At 40.1% G+C, this 13873-nt stretch overlaps 1 protein-coding gene across 1 annotated transcript in view; it reads right to left on the bottom strand.

The window, feature by feature from the left end:
• Positions 1–165: 165 nt before the first annotated feature.
• Positions 166–13873, bottom strand: part of LOC134192509 (probable E3 ubiquitin-protein ligase HERC1) — a 31048-nt gene continuing 17340 nt past the window's right edge. Inside the window, exons 30-59 of the mRNA XM_062661246.1 lie at positions 13303–13809; positions 13201–13250; positions 13102–13142; positions 12636–12795; positions 12511–12574; positions 12265–12444; positions 12058–12212; positions 10062–10136; positions 9867–10000; positions 9620–9809; positions 9175–9273; positions 8946–9119; positions 7874–8161; positions 7446–7637; positions 7173–7311; positions 6859–6960; positions 6151–6386; positions 5374–5496; positions 5217–5319; positions 4433–4596; positions 4253–4327; positions 3834–4064; positions 3617–3780; positions 3070–3235; positions 2202–2278; positions 1821–1992; positions 1520–1753; positions 1298–1431; positions 742–913; positions 166–574 (exon numbers count right to left, since the gene is read on the bottom strand). Coding sequence (XP_062517230.1) covers positions 392–574; positions 742–913; positions 1298–1431; positions 1520–1753; positions 1821–1992; positions 2202–2278; positions 3070–3235; positions 3617–3780; positions 3834–4064; positions 4253–4327; positions 4433–4596; positions 5217–5319; positions 5374–5496; positions 6151–6386; positions 6859–6960; positions 7173–7311; positions 7446–7637; positions 7874–8161; positions 8946–9119; positions 9175–9273; positions 9620–9809; positions 9867–10000; positions 10062–10136; positions 12058–12212; positions 12265–12444; positions 12511–12574; positions 12636–12795; positions 13102–13142; positions 13201–13250; positions 13303–13809 — 4784 coding nt within the window. The 3' untranslated portion in view covers positions 166–391. The remainder of the gene's footprint in view (positions 575–741; positions 914–1297; positions 1432–1519; positions 1754–1820; positions 1993–2201; positions 2279–3069; positions 3236–3616; positions 3781–3833; positions 4065–4252; positions 4328–4432; positions 4597–5216; positions 5320–5373; positions 5497–6150; positions 6387–6858; positions 6961–7172; positions 7312–7445; positions 7638–7873; positions 8162–8945; positions 9120–9174; positions 9274–9619; positions 9810–9866; positions 10001–10061; positions 10137–12057; positions 12213–12264; positions 12445–12510; positions 12575–12635; positions 12796–13101; positions 13143–13200; positions 13251–13302; positions 13810–13873) is intronic.

Here is a 13873-nt window from a genome sequence, read left to right as displayed (position 1 = left end):
CTGCCATGCCAGTCTGCCTCTTTGGCTGTCGGTGTCTCTGCATTTAGCCAACTATTTGTCACTTGTATTGAGACCCTCTGTAGGAGAATACTGTGCTAACTTACTATTTATTTACATTTGTAATTAGATGGCCTTATTGCAGCCATGGCTGACATATTGAGTGTCGATACTGCATTGTCTTTGCTACTTTACCTAGTGAAATAACATCTACTGTCTGTACAGCCATCTGTGGCCAATAGCAAAACATAGCAGTCCAAAACAATGCATACCAGAGGTGACCTGTAAAAATCTACACGAGACTCTGACTGGTCAACGATAAGTTAACACTATACACACACAACAGTAGTGGCGATAATGAATCTCATCAAAGGAAGGTAGTTGTGTGCATGATTCAGTCATCAGACTGGTCACCGTCTTGTGGTGCATTTCTCCCTATCATGTACGTGTCTGTATCGATCGACCGACAGTTTTGAATGGCATAACGCAACTTATCAGCCATGGCCTCTCGTGAGCTGTACGGCGGAAGTCTGATTTGAAAAAAGCACGTCTGAGCAGTAGGAAGACTGTCACGAGCCTAGAAAAGAAATACATAAATCAACTGTTATATGAAAAGTATGATATGTTTATCGGTCTGCCTCTCCATCAGTGTGCCTATCTGTCTGTCCGCCATCTTGTCATTCATTATAGGAATATTAATTGATGTGGCAATTGCATCAGTGACAATAATTGTGTTTACCTTACCCGACTGACTTTCATTATCTGAAATTTCTGTTGAATGTCGGTTACATTAGCTGGCAGCCGTGACCGACCAGAGACAAATCTGAGAAACAACACTCTTTCTTGATGACTGAACAATTCCAGGATTTCCCAAAGCCACTTAACAAGCTGGTGACTGGCGTCAACATCTCGATACCTGCACAGTAACGTACAGTAATATCAACTACTGTACCCAATAAATTGGAAACAACCAAATGTATGCATTTGTTTGCTTAATTTATTTTCTATTCAACAGACTACAAAAATGTAAATTCAAAAATTCCACTAGCAACTTTGACTACCTAAAAAGTGAGTGACGCTTTAGTCTAGAGATAATAAATTTTGGCAGAAAATGTCCAGAGAAGTGAAAAGAGAAATGAATACCATTTGAATGGACACTAAAACTTAACATTTCTGGCAAATCATAATGGTTTCAAACACTAACAGAAATACCAATGCTTCAAGTTGATGTATGACTAGTACCAAGGCAGTTTGCTACCACATGCAATGCATATCACAAGCAACAGCCAAAGTGTCTTACCTAACGACTTGTTTGAGGACAGATATAGGCACGTGTGACATTCCACAAACACTTTCTTCGAGCTGGACAACTGTGAAGAGCGAGAGAACAGGGACGGGTATGATGCAAGACATCCCCTCTCTGACTGCAGCAACCTAAACAAAAAACAACAAGCAAACTACATGGATATAGTCAGTTGTGTGAATGCAAATGTACAACTGGGCATACACACACGCTACGTACCTGAGTGTCGACCTCGTGAATACGATAATGTAATGCATAATACACGTAGTCGTGTCGGTTACTGAATGTGAGTGGTATGCTACTTCCACCGGGTCCGACTGCTACAAAAGAGCCATCTGAAGCCGGGGCTTCAAATTGATCCAGAGGAATGACATCAGAAAAGTTCTCTTCTGTTACATTATCGGCATCAACATTCAGTATTCCACGAAGCGTCTGCATAAAGAAAATGTCAACCTACAAAGATAACACCCTGTTAGCAATAACTGTAGTTACAACATGACACTACAAGATTGATGCTTGCTTCTTCGATATCTTCGGGTGTGACTGGCATGCCAGCTAGCTGTTTCCACACTATTGGAGCAAGATGCAAGTCTAATGGTTTCTTTGTGCGAATTGATACACCAAAGAGAATGCCCAAGAATTTGAAAAGTTCCAGATCTTTGTCTGATGAGAGCCGGGGATTCAGGAGAAATCTGAAAGGTGGAAGTATTTTCACAAACGTTGAAATGACATAAAAACTAATAAACAAATATATAAACAATCAGACAAACATATAGACACAGTGAGACAAATATGAGCTAACAAACATGCACACAGAGCAAAGATGCAAGCAGAATGTGACACAGACAGGGCAACAGCTAGAATGACAGAGCAAGAGTCTCAAACGGACTCAACAACGTACCGATCCTTGCTGTAACCTTCCTGATTCACAGCATTTGGAGTAGGGATCAGCAGAGGAACAGTTCCATTCTCAAGTTCCTAACAACACGACAACATATCTAGTCAACTGTCCTATTTACAACACTAGAAAGCTAAGCAACTACAGCAAACATAATGGTCAAACAGAGATGAGTGGACAGACAACCACACAGACAGAAAGACACTACTGGCTTATTCTTCCACAAACACATGAGTAATTCTGTAGTCCTTCCCCAATGCATACAATTTACTGTGGTGCAGCCTATTATTAAGTTAAAGTAAAAACCTCCATAGCTGCTGGGTGCAAAGAAGAGATAAGAAGACCACTTGTTACATACAAATTTGGCATCAGACAGACAAACAGACAGACAAACAGATAGACAAACAGACAGACACATAGACATACATACATACGTTCAGAGCAGACAGAAAGACAGACAGACAAATCATTTGAAGAATATAATACCTTTGACAGACAAACAAACAGACAGACAGACAAATAGACATACATACAGTTAGCAGCTATGGTTGACTCAATCATAATTAAGATAACTCTTGGTTTGCCTTCTTGATCTGAGAACCATGTTGTAAATGTTTATCAATACAAACATGTTAGTCAGGCAGCAAGACAGATTGCTCAGTTGCTAAAACTAATAATATACATAAACATCAGACTGTGATTCTCAAATAGCAACAGTTCAAAGCGTATGCCGGTGAGTTCCATAAAGAAAGATGATATGCAGCTATCAAACAAACATTCACTACAACTTTAACGTGTCACTAAACTATACAATGTGTATATGCCTCAGCCACATGTGCAATGATTCTGACAGTACATTTTCTTCACTTACCTGGACCATCTCAGTGATCAGATCATCAAACACGCCTCCAGCATCATCTGCTCCTTCGCCGATCAACTTCACTTTCCACGCTCTTGCAGGTAGTCTCAGGTCAGCCGGATTGAGTTTAATAATTTGCCTGGCTATCTGAATAAACACTGGCTTTGTCGGACGACCCCTGCATCAAATAAATCAGAAAATGGCGGTTACAGGATACTCTCAATAATATTTTATTGAGTGGGTTTGGTCGCAGTAACAATTAAGTGAAAGTTTCTGGCATAAATATGGCAAACAGTTCGTACCTTGTCCTAACTCTAACTCTGACAGTTTCATAATTAATTAACTGAGTAATTCACGTAAACTAACAAAAATCCTCAGCTCTGTGGTTTTCTTACCATCAATCAATGTTGATTAACTAAGGAAAGTTTATCGTTAGAAAATGCATTGCAGATATGACAGTCACACTGGCAGTAAAGTTCTATTCCTACAGGGCACCGACGTTAGTGCCTTTCTCTTGTTAATAGAGTAACAGACATCGCTTGCTCTATGCGCTTCATACCTTCTTGGTATCCTCCCTACTGTAATCTGTGGGCCGTGGTTTTTTCCTTGAATCATAGTAACGCTGATTGCCCTCGTCATTGGTGCACTGTGTACATTTGATGTAAGAAGACCTCTCACTCGACCACTCACCATAGCTTGTACACCCGGATGCTGATAGCTCTCCTAAACAGCATACTTATGTTTGCGTCTTTTCATGATCATTTTGAAAAGTCAACCTGATATCCGGTAAAGTTGAAAAGTCTCCAAGATGACATCATCAATGCAGAGAAATGATGAAGCACTCTTAGCCGTGATTGGACAATTTCTGGCTGTAATTCTCGTAATGCTGTGTACTGGGCAGGAATAGTCGATGGTAATCCAAGTTGAATAGGTCTCAACTGATTGGAAGAATAACGTGGCAATGGAGCGGCGGTCCAAGCAGCACTATGTGACCTTCCAGCAGAGATCTACAGGTGTTCAAGCAGACGATTTAATTAAAACCTCACATCAGATGAAATAACTACAACCTAGTTTCATAACACGTTCGTATTTAATGTGTACTAAACATACATCGCCAAGTACACAAGAAACATGTGTACTGTACACATAGTTCACAGATAGATTGCACACAATCGTTGCAACGTCAACAACTCACTTGTAGTATCTTTTTCCCATCCAACTCTGTGACATGTCGTGGACTCTGCTGATTGGATGTTGATCCAATTCCCAACTGTAGCAAACAAAGAGTATGAAACTCACATACAACACATAATTACAAACACCTAAACACATCCAAACAACAAGTACATTACAAGTAGAAACTCATGGTACGTACCTGACCAGAACTGTTTGCACCCCATGTCCACACTTCACCACTCTTCAGAAGAACAAGAGTGTGGTCTGCCCCTGCAGCTATATCTTCCACCAATTTGTCGTTAAAACTGATCACCTGCTTTGGAACGGAGTTGTCATTACCATCCCTCACACCGATATATTGACCTGTAACGAAACATTATACCCAAACTATACACACAATACTAATGCTACAATTCAAAACCACACATGGACACAGCAAGCAGGACGTCCTATAACATTGTAACCTACTACATCACAGTTGTAGACAGTAATTATCAAGCAAATCAATTAGTAAAGTGTCAGTCATTACACTGATTAATACGGCATATTGGAAAAGCATCAGATGGAAATCTGTTGTCTTCGTACTTTCACTACGCATTCCTCAAACCATTCTGGCATTCTCTAATTGATTCACTTTGTGTCCTCTTCATGAAGAGAGCCGTAGACTCTGTTAACAGTTAGTAATATGTCACGGCTGGAAAATGCACATGAATAAGATCAGTGACTGACATAAACATTTTTGCTTGCATTATAAAAAAATATTTAAAGTAACTGTTCTATTGCTATAGGTCTTAGGTGTTTTGTGTTGATGTTAACAATGTTTTGTTTGTTGCCCAACGAGGGAACTGCGCTAGGTATGTCCTAGTGCGAGAAAAATATATTAGTATTAACTATAACAAATACACATGAATCACATACAAACACACTATGGTTCACAGTAGTTTACTGTCCAATGTACAACCAACTGAGTTGCAATGTCTTACCAAGCCCACATGTGTAGACTGAACCGTTTCTCAGCAGTGCAACAGTAAATTGTGCCCCACAGCAGACTTTCTTCACTCCCAAATTTTGAAAAGCTTCGATAACCTTCATTCACAATTTATCAAACTCATTAAATTAGCCATCTGATAAATAGCCTACTCCAGGCGTAGTCTTGTCTGCCGTCGAGCCATGACCAAGCTTCCCATTGTCACTACAACCAAATGACCATACAATCTGACCATCAGCAGACACACAGACTGTGTGTTCCAAACCACAAGAAACCTAGCAAAACAGCCAGAGATTACCAGAGTGCAACACATAGCGACTAAAAAATCAGCGACTATGTTTGATACAAAACCTAATGTTCTTAAGTTTACATCTTCTGTTATAACGTAATCAATATTTAGATTCTATTACTTAGCACTTGCCTAGCACAATGACATCGTGTACATCATGTTTATATTAGCATGTACAGCTGCTATGTACTGAATCAAACTGCCATATGTCCAAGAGCCCTGTTACAGACGTTAGACTGCATTCATGAGCACAATGCAAAGCCAAGCTGATACTGAAACGCCAATAGAAACGTCTGAAACGCATGCTACTTATATGTGTGTGTTTTAGATTTTAGAGTAGATCGCCAGCTTGCTGTTTATAAGACATTGTCGTTGATGTACCTGCCCTCAGCTGCAGACCCATTTTGTGGTGTGTTGTCCAATATCCGAGTAGCTAATTTGTTATAGCCATTCAAGATACTACAATAGTACCCACATAACATCATTCAAATAGTCAATACTGATAACACACCATTTCACATAGGCTTCCTTAGACCATGCCTTAATTTAAGTTCACAAAATCATACGTTAAAACACCAACCCTGTACATGACAAAATTTTGATTTCAATTGCAAAAGACTAGACGCCTGTTGCTGCTTACCTGATAAACTTTGTGCTCTACCAGTGCAGTAACAAATTGTGGTTTGTTTTTGTTGTTCGTATTCCCCAGACCCAATCGACCAGAAGAACCATTTCCAAATGTGTAAAGTTCTCCATCAACAGTCACTACAGCTGAATGTTTATATCCACATGCAATGTCAACAATTTCTTTCCCTTGTAGAGCCTCTATACGACGAGGACGACGCTGCCTGTCACTGTTCCCATGGCCAAGTTTTCCTACAAAAAAATGACATTTCAATCCTATATAACATGCTGTGGCCTCAATTCGAAACATAATACATAATACTATTTAAAACAGGCTTTTAAAAAAGTGTTAGTTTTCTGTAACAAATCAGGCAATTTACTATTACAATAGTGTCTATTTAATTAGGCTGTAAGAGTTCAAATAAATAGCTACAAACAGCTTTACCTGCACTAAAACACTGTTCAAGCTAACAAATAAAACAGTAGCTGGTAACCAATGACTTCACTTGCCACCCTGCAGTCTCAATCCCATTGCATGACATGGTTAAATATGAAATGTCTGCATCATTTAATCCTTAGTACGTTTGTCGAGCTCAACAAACAACCACGTTTCAAGATACCAGAAAACCTTGATCACAACGTTCTCTGATATTTATTTATAAATGGGATACTACCTATACATGCATGAGCAGACATTTAAGAGTATTGTTTGTTACTTGCTTACCATAATCTCCGTCTCCCCAGCTAAACACTTCTCCACTGTCAGCTAGTGCTAGCGTGTGTCCATCACTTCCCAGTGATGTTGCCACTTTAACAATCGCATACCCTACAAACAAACAAGACATAAATGATCCGACGTCATTAGCCCATTCATAATAAACACAAATCAGACAGTTTGTAAACGACAGATAAACTGCAAGTGACAAGCATATACAAGTGAACGACAAGCATACAGATAGCTAAAGTGCAACAAAACAACACAAGCAGTCTGGAGGTAATTGACTCTCAAAGCTATCTACAACCCTTGGCGTCCCTTACCTTGAAGTGTAGAGATAGGGATCAAAGAAGACTGATCATCAGAGTTGCCATTTCCAAGTCTACCATAGCTCCCTTGCCCAATTCCTTTCAAATATCCAGATGGATTCACTGTAAAGGTGCAATTCTGACCACACACAACCTAGGAACACAAGCATGGTACACTAGACCAGAAGGATAGCCAATTACTTACACAAACAGGTTTTAGTTACTATTTAGTGACCAACAAGTTATCTATTTCTACAAGTTCTGTGACTGATTAAGTTGGAACATAACCTGAGCAGCATGAGAGAAAGATGATACTTTGACTGGAGACTTGCTTGGTGCAATGCCTTCTCCGAGCTCATGATGTCCTCCACTCCCCCACGTGTACACAGCACAATCTCCTCTTGACTGCCACTCAGTTGGATGTTGGGTGGCCCATAGAATGATTTGCTCATCCATGTCTAACGTCCATGCAGAATTATCCTGCATCATAAACACATTACAGACAATCATACACACCAAGTGTATGATAGACAAAACCCCGATCTCTTAAGTTACAATATAGTAAGCAAACCTCGTCTACAATAGAGACCACACTGAAAACAGGCAAAACAAAAGAAAACACACAGATAAAAGTAAGCAGAAGGCAGACAAATGGATGGTTCACAGACAGAGACATACACGTGCACCGATATAGACACACACATCCTGCTACATACCTGAGCTCTATGTTTCGTTGAAGTGTCCACTTCACTTCGCTCATAAGCCACCGTGAATGACTCGTGAAATGGTGATCGAGTAGCTAACGAATCAGCAGCTCTGATTGCGATAGCAAAGTTGCTTAGCCATGAATACAAAGAACCAGTTTCATCGACTCGCACCGATCCGTGATGAGGTAAACCCTGATTTAAGCAGAGCACACGATCCAGACCAAGACCAACAGCAAGAAGACACAGCGTTTGTAGATAGATGCTGTGAACAATATGCTCACCGGTAATCAATTTACTCTACAACAACAATAGATAAGATGTCTGATTAACTCACACCAATATACTGTAATAGACTGTTAGTTACTATGTCGTGTGTCTACATGAGTTATGTATTTTCACTTGAAGGCTTGCACATAAATGTGACAGCAATATACTAATGGATGTTGAGACTATATGAGAGCGTGTTCACACCGGGCTAATCATGATTAGTTTGGCGTTAGTGCACTAACACCACTCGTTCACACCAGTCCTAATCATGATTAGTGCAACAACATTCTAACTCCGTAGAGAGCAGTATTACAACCACATTAGTGGCGTTAGTGGTTGCACGTGACTTTGGCACGTGAGGCAGTATACAAGAAGAGCATGTCGCCGATGTTTCTGATGTGGTGTTGTATGTTTAAACATACAAACGCAGCAACATGGCGACGTATACGAATGCGCAGACAAATGTCCACTACGTACGTGCCTGTGCATGTGACAACTTCCTGTCGTCCTTGAAGAAGTTGCTGGAAAAAGCAAACTAAATGTTTCCCACCTAAAGCAATGGATTTGTCAAGACAATTCACGCAAATTCTTGCTGGATATGGCGGATGAAAACTGTTGAGGCTAATTAGACTCACGTGCTCACGTGATTTACAAATCATAGTTAGCGGTGTGAACGCGCTTGCGTTAATGTTGGCCTAATCATAGTTAGCCTCATCATAGTTTAGTCTCATCATAGTTAGTCTAATCATAGTTAGTCCAGATGTCGGTGTGAACACGCTCTGAGTCAATAACGTGTGCTCAACACAGTCAGTACCTTTTCATACGTATGTTGTTCCAGTAGAATCTGTGGCAGTTTTTCTATAAACGCCTGCAGACAAGGAGCATCCGATAGCCGCACTATTCCACATTGAGCAAGTCGATGACGACAAGTCGTATTGACTCGATGCGACAACAGATGATTAAACTGTAATTTGAGTAAACCAATTTCCTGTGAAACAAAAGTCACATCGAGATCAAAATAAAATGTTGTCACTTCGGCTTACTGTTGATTTCTGACACCAAACAAAAATGCCGTGACTACCACTCCAGCAAAGTCCAGCAATTGGATGACTCTCTTTCACTCGAAACATCAGATTAGCTTCCTGTCAATAAAATGTACTTCACACACACACACACACACACACACACACACACACACACACACACACACCAAAACACGCACACACACACACACACACACACACACACACCAAAACACACCAAAACACACACACACACACACACACACACACACACACACACACACACCAAAACACACACACACACACACACACACACACACACACACACACCAAAACAAACACACCAAAACACACACACACACACACACACACACACACACACACACACACACACCAAAACAAACACACCAAAACACACACACACACACACACACACACACACACACACACACACACACACACACACCTGAATAGACCAAACACAGACAACTCCGTCTGTGCAGCAAGAACACAAAACTAGTCCTCTCGTGCTGAATTCAATGTCAACTACTGCAGCTTCATGTCCTGTCAAGTGTTGCACACACATGAACTGCAGATTCTCTGAACAACCTCTCTCCGGCGTTGTCCACAAGTAAACCGAGCCATCAAAATGACCACTGACCAAAAACACCACCGTACGACCAACAATCAGAAAATTTGTTACACCAACAAACCTTGCAAGTAGCATTTGAGGTTGTTGACCAACACCAGGAACAGGACACCAACGTCCAGCTGAAGCAGTTGCTAGCAAGTCACAATTTGTGCCAATATCATAAACTGTTTGTCCATCAGTAGACACACTCCACACCTACACAAAGCATCCATACAACATCAACGACACAAATTAATATCTACTTATATATACTTACCTTTATCTGACTTGTCCTACAGGTAGTCAAAAAAGCACTGCCACTTGCATCCCAACTGATATCAGTGATTGCAGCCTGACAAAGAAAGAATGACAATAGCACACGGCTATACAATTCTGCTCAGCAAAGCTTGTAGACAGAATACATCGAGCACACAGCAACACATAATTCTGCGTTTACGTTACTTTGCTACACAGATACACACAGACTCAGTAATAAGGCATACGTAGTTTCATAGAAAAGACTTAATTGACATCAAATGTAAGCGTGCATAATGGCACAAATAGTCTGTGATCTAAGATTCTGATGTGACGTGGCAGCAAACAACATAAATCACAGTAATGATCATGTAAAACAGATACCAACAAGAGGAAATATGTAAATATACTAGAATTTTAGAAACTTTTTTTGGAAAAAGAAATAGATGTAGGGATTGTATAAAAAGTACAGAAAAAAGATCTATAGATAATATGAACCAAAGCCAGACATCATTAGTGAATCCTTCCAACCCCAAAATGTAAAATGTAGGGAATGTGGGGTTGGAAGGATTCACTAATGATGTCTGGCTTTGGTTCATATTATCTATAGATCTTGTTTCTGTACTTTTTATACAATCCCTACATCTATTTATTTTTTAAAGAAAAAGTTTTTTAAATTCTAGTTTGGTAAGTTTTTAGAAGCACAAAAGTGCAACATAGCTAGGGTGTACATGTCTTCATTATAGGGCCTGTAAGCCTTTTATAAGCTTGTCTAAGATTTAGCATGTTTCATTAGCGTTAATTAAACCTGCTTATATGTAACAGCTTTCGTTAGACATGATTCAGAGGTAGTTTACTCAAGTGGTTTATAGGTCTATGGGGTGTACGTATGGTACACACCACTGGTATCCTAGTGTACGTTGCACGAATATATAGATCCTAATTTTAGTGCCTTTGCAGTGTTCTTTCTTCCGTGCGTGTATAATTGAATATGCAACGGCAGTTGGAATAGAACTTGGCTTAGCAGTCAAAGCCAAAGATTATCAGATACAGGATATGCGCTGCAAATATTGGGTTCCCGTATAAATTGCTATGTGTACGTAATTTGTCAATTTTGCTCCTGTGTGCGACGTAGATCGCAAACAATTTCAGACTAGGCCAGACAATGGCAAACATAATCAAATTACACAGTTTTGGTGATAAACTCTTTCATAAAAGCGTTTGGCGTAGCTGATCGGCTCTTCATCCATTGTCTCTGGTTGCCATGGACAAGCAATCGCAAATACTGCTTTGTGATTGGCCCGAACTGTGCAATAACATTGATGACGGTCGTTGGATCAAATCTGCTTGAAAGAAACACAATTTTTGATTAACATTGATTTCGGTTTCTCTAGCCACCAAATGAATAGAGTTTGGGTAATTCTAAAGCGTTTTCTCAATTTTCACAGCCATACGTAATGTACAAAAAGAGATATCTGTGGAGGAGGAGGAGGAGGAGGAGGAGGAGGAGGAGGAGGAGGAGGAGGAGGAGGAGGAGGAGGAGGAGGAGGAGGAGGAGGAGGAGGAGAAGAAGAAGAAGAAGAAGAAGAAGAAGAAGAAGAAGAAGAAGAAGAAGAAGAAGAAGAAGAAGAAGAAGAAGAAAATTGGCGCATGGGCCTCCGAGGCTAGCAACGGTTTCTAGGTTGTTAGATGATTATTGACCAAAACAAAATAGGATATACTACAGGACGTACACACATTTCATTTCGTTGATTTTGAGAAATTTTAGTCTTCATTTACTATGTTTAGAAAGACATCCAGTTTCTCCCTCCCTTTCTACTATTGCTGACTAAACACAAGATAATGTTGTCTAAAAACTTCTTCTCTACTTTTCCTCGTTTTCTTGATAAACTAAACTTTCCAATCAAGTGTAGCACGTACCACAATACAAATTATTATCTAAGTTATTCAACTAGTCAATGTATTGATACAGAATGCTGACATGATTTCACAAACATCTACAACTCTCTCTTTGGTACCTGATCAACTTGAAATTGACATCTGATGGCATACTGACTCAGACTTGTTGAGTCAGCTTTGTCTGTATCAGAAAGCAAGATACAAACAATGCCATCCTCATAACCAACTGCAAGCATCAGTCGCTGAGGAGAACATGACAGACAACTAACAGGAACTAAACAACAAAACGTGACCTTACAGTCCTAGTTGTGGCAACCATGACTTACTGCTTTCTCTTCGAGGACAATCATGTTCGACTCTGTTGACTGTAATTCCATGTGAAGTAGCAGCAACAAAAAGAGACCCTAATGAGCCATCAAAGCGACCAACAATAAGAACATCTCGATGGTATTCCCATGCCATGCAACACACAAGATGAGGCTGAATGTCCAACAAAGGCCTTGACACTAATAAATAGCAAAGCAACAATAATGATGTAAGATTACAAACACTATACCAAGAATGGAACACACAAGCAGATGCACGCCACAAATTGATAACATTCTCCTGAGCTGCTGCAAGACACAACCCAGTTTTCTATAAAAAAAGAAGCAATATCTGTTTTATACAGCTTACTGAAAAGTATTTGTAAACTCACGCTCCACTCTATAATTACTGACGATGCATACTGCTCTTCGTCTTCTTCTGTTTCAAATACAAATCGTTGATCACTTGGACAACTCAGCCACTGGACTGCTACAGGTTCTTGATCCTCGAGTTTTGACAAGTCCCAGACAAGAATGTGACCGTCATCAGCACTGCAACCAATTCCAAGCAAATTACTGGCATGTACTTGTACAACCAATACAAAGGCTTTCACTAAAATCAAACAATGCTTTCTTCCATGGTGAATTACACATATGAAAATTATATCCAGAACATTCACTAACAGACTCCAGAGTTTCATTAGGATGCTCACTGCAAGAGCTACAAAACCTGATTTCATCATATCAGTTGAATAATTAGACTATGAAAACTGACTCTACAAGCATATCAAGCCTACCTACGTTTGACTAGGCCTACATAAAAATGCCTCTCTGGCATGCTCATTATCATGCACTCACTTGGCTGCCAACCGGTTATTTGAATAACAACAGTTCACAATCTGTACAGTAAACATATTATTTCTTCAAATGAAGACAATTTCCAGCTTCCTTCTCTACCTGCTCCTTATGTCCTTTCAGTTTACTCATTGGACATTCCACCACATCACCTAAATGCCAACTGTTACCATCCAATCAGGTTAAGAGCTTGTAAGTACTAACTGTGATATGCATCTTGAATATCTTTTGATGAAAGTGTTTTCTGACTTCGATCTGAGAGGACACGAGTCAACTCAATAGCAGCCCACTGCCTCTTTGCTCCATCTAGCTTCGATGAGAAACAACACGCAGCCAAACCATCAATCAATGCAAGACGCCCTTCCTGAGGTTGTTGCATGGAACTAAACTTGTTATCAACAGAGGAACCAGCTTTTAGCCTAGCAAGTGTGTCAGCTGACAGATTGACATAGTGATGTGCCAGTGATGGCTCTTCATGTCTAATAGTAGCAAAACTCTTGATAGGCTCTCTCGTATGTTTGATCAAAACGGACACCAACACTTCCATTACAGGTATACTGCGTGAAGTTAGAGCTGCTAAGTCTGATTTCACTAGAGACAAATCATGCCTGTTCTCTTCTGATACACCGTTTACAGCCAAATTGACAAGTTCTCTAGAGCACATTCTGTAGAGACTACTGTCACCAGAAGCAGCAGTAGCGCTTAGAGCTTCTACAGGAAAAAACAACAAAGGAAAGATAGTAATGCATGTACATTTCCCTCCTAGCAAAGTCAA

The sequence above is a fragment of the Corticium candelabrum genome, chromosome 16 (assembly GCF_963422355.1).
Source record: "Corticium candelabrum chromosome 16, ooCorCand1.1, whole genome shotgun sequence".
Classification (NCBI taxonomy): domain Eukaryota; kingdom Metazoa; phylum Porifera; class Homoscleromorpha; order Homosclerophorida; family Plakinidae; genus Corticium; species Corticium candelabrum.
The sequence above is the reverse complement of the archived record's forward strand: the minus strand, read 5'-3'. Positions and strand labels throughout refer to the sequence as shown.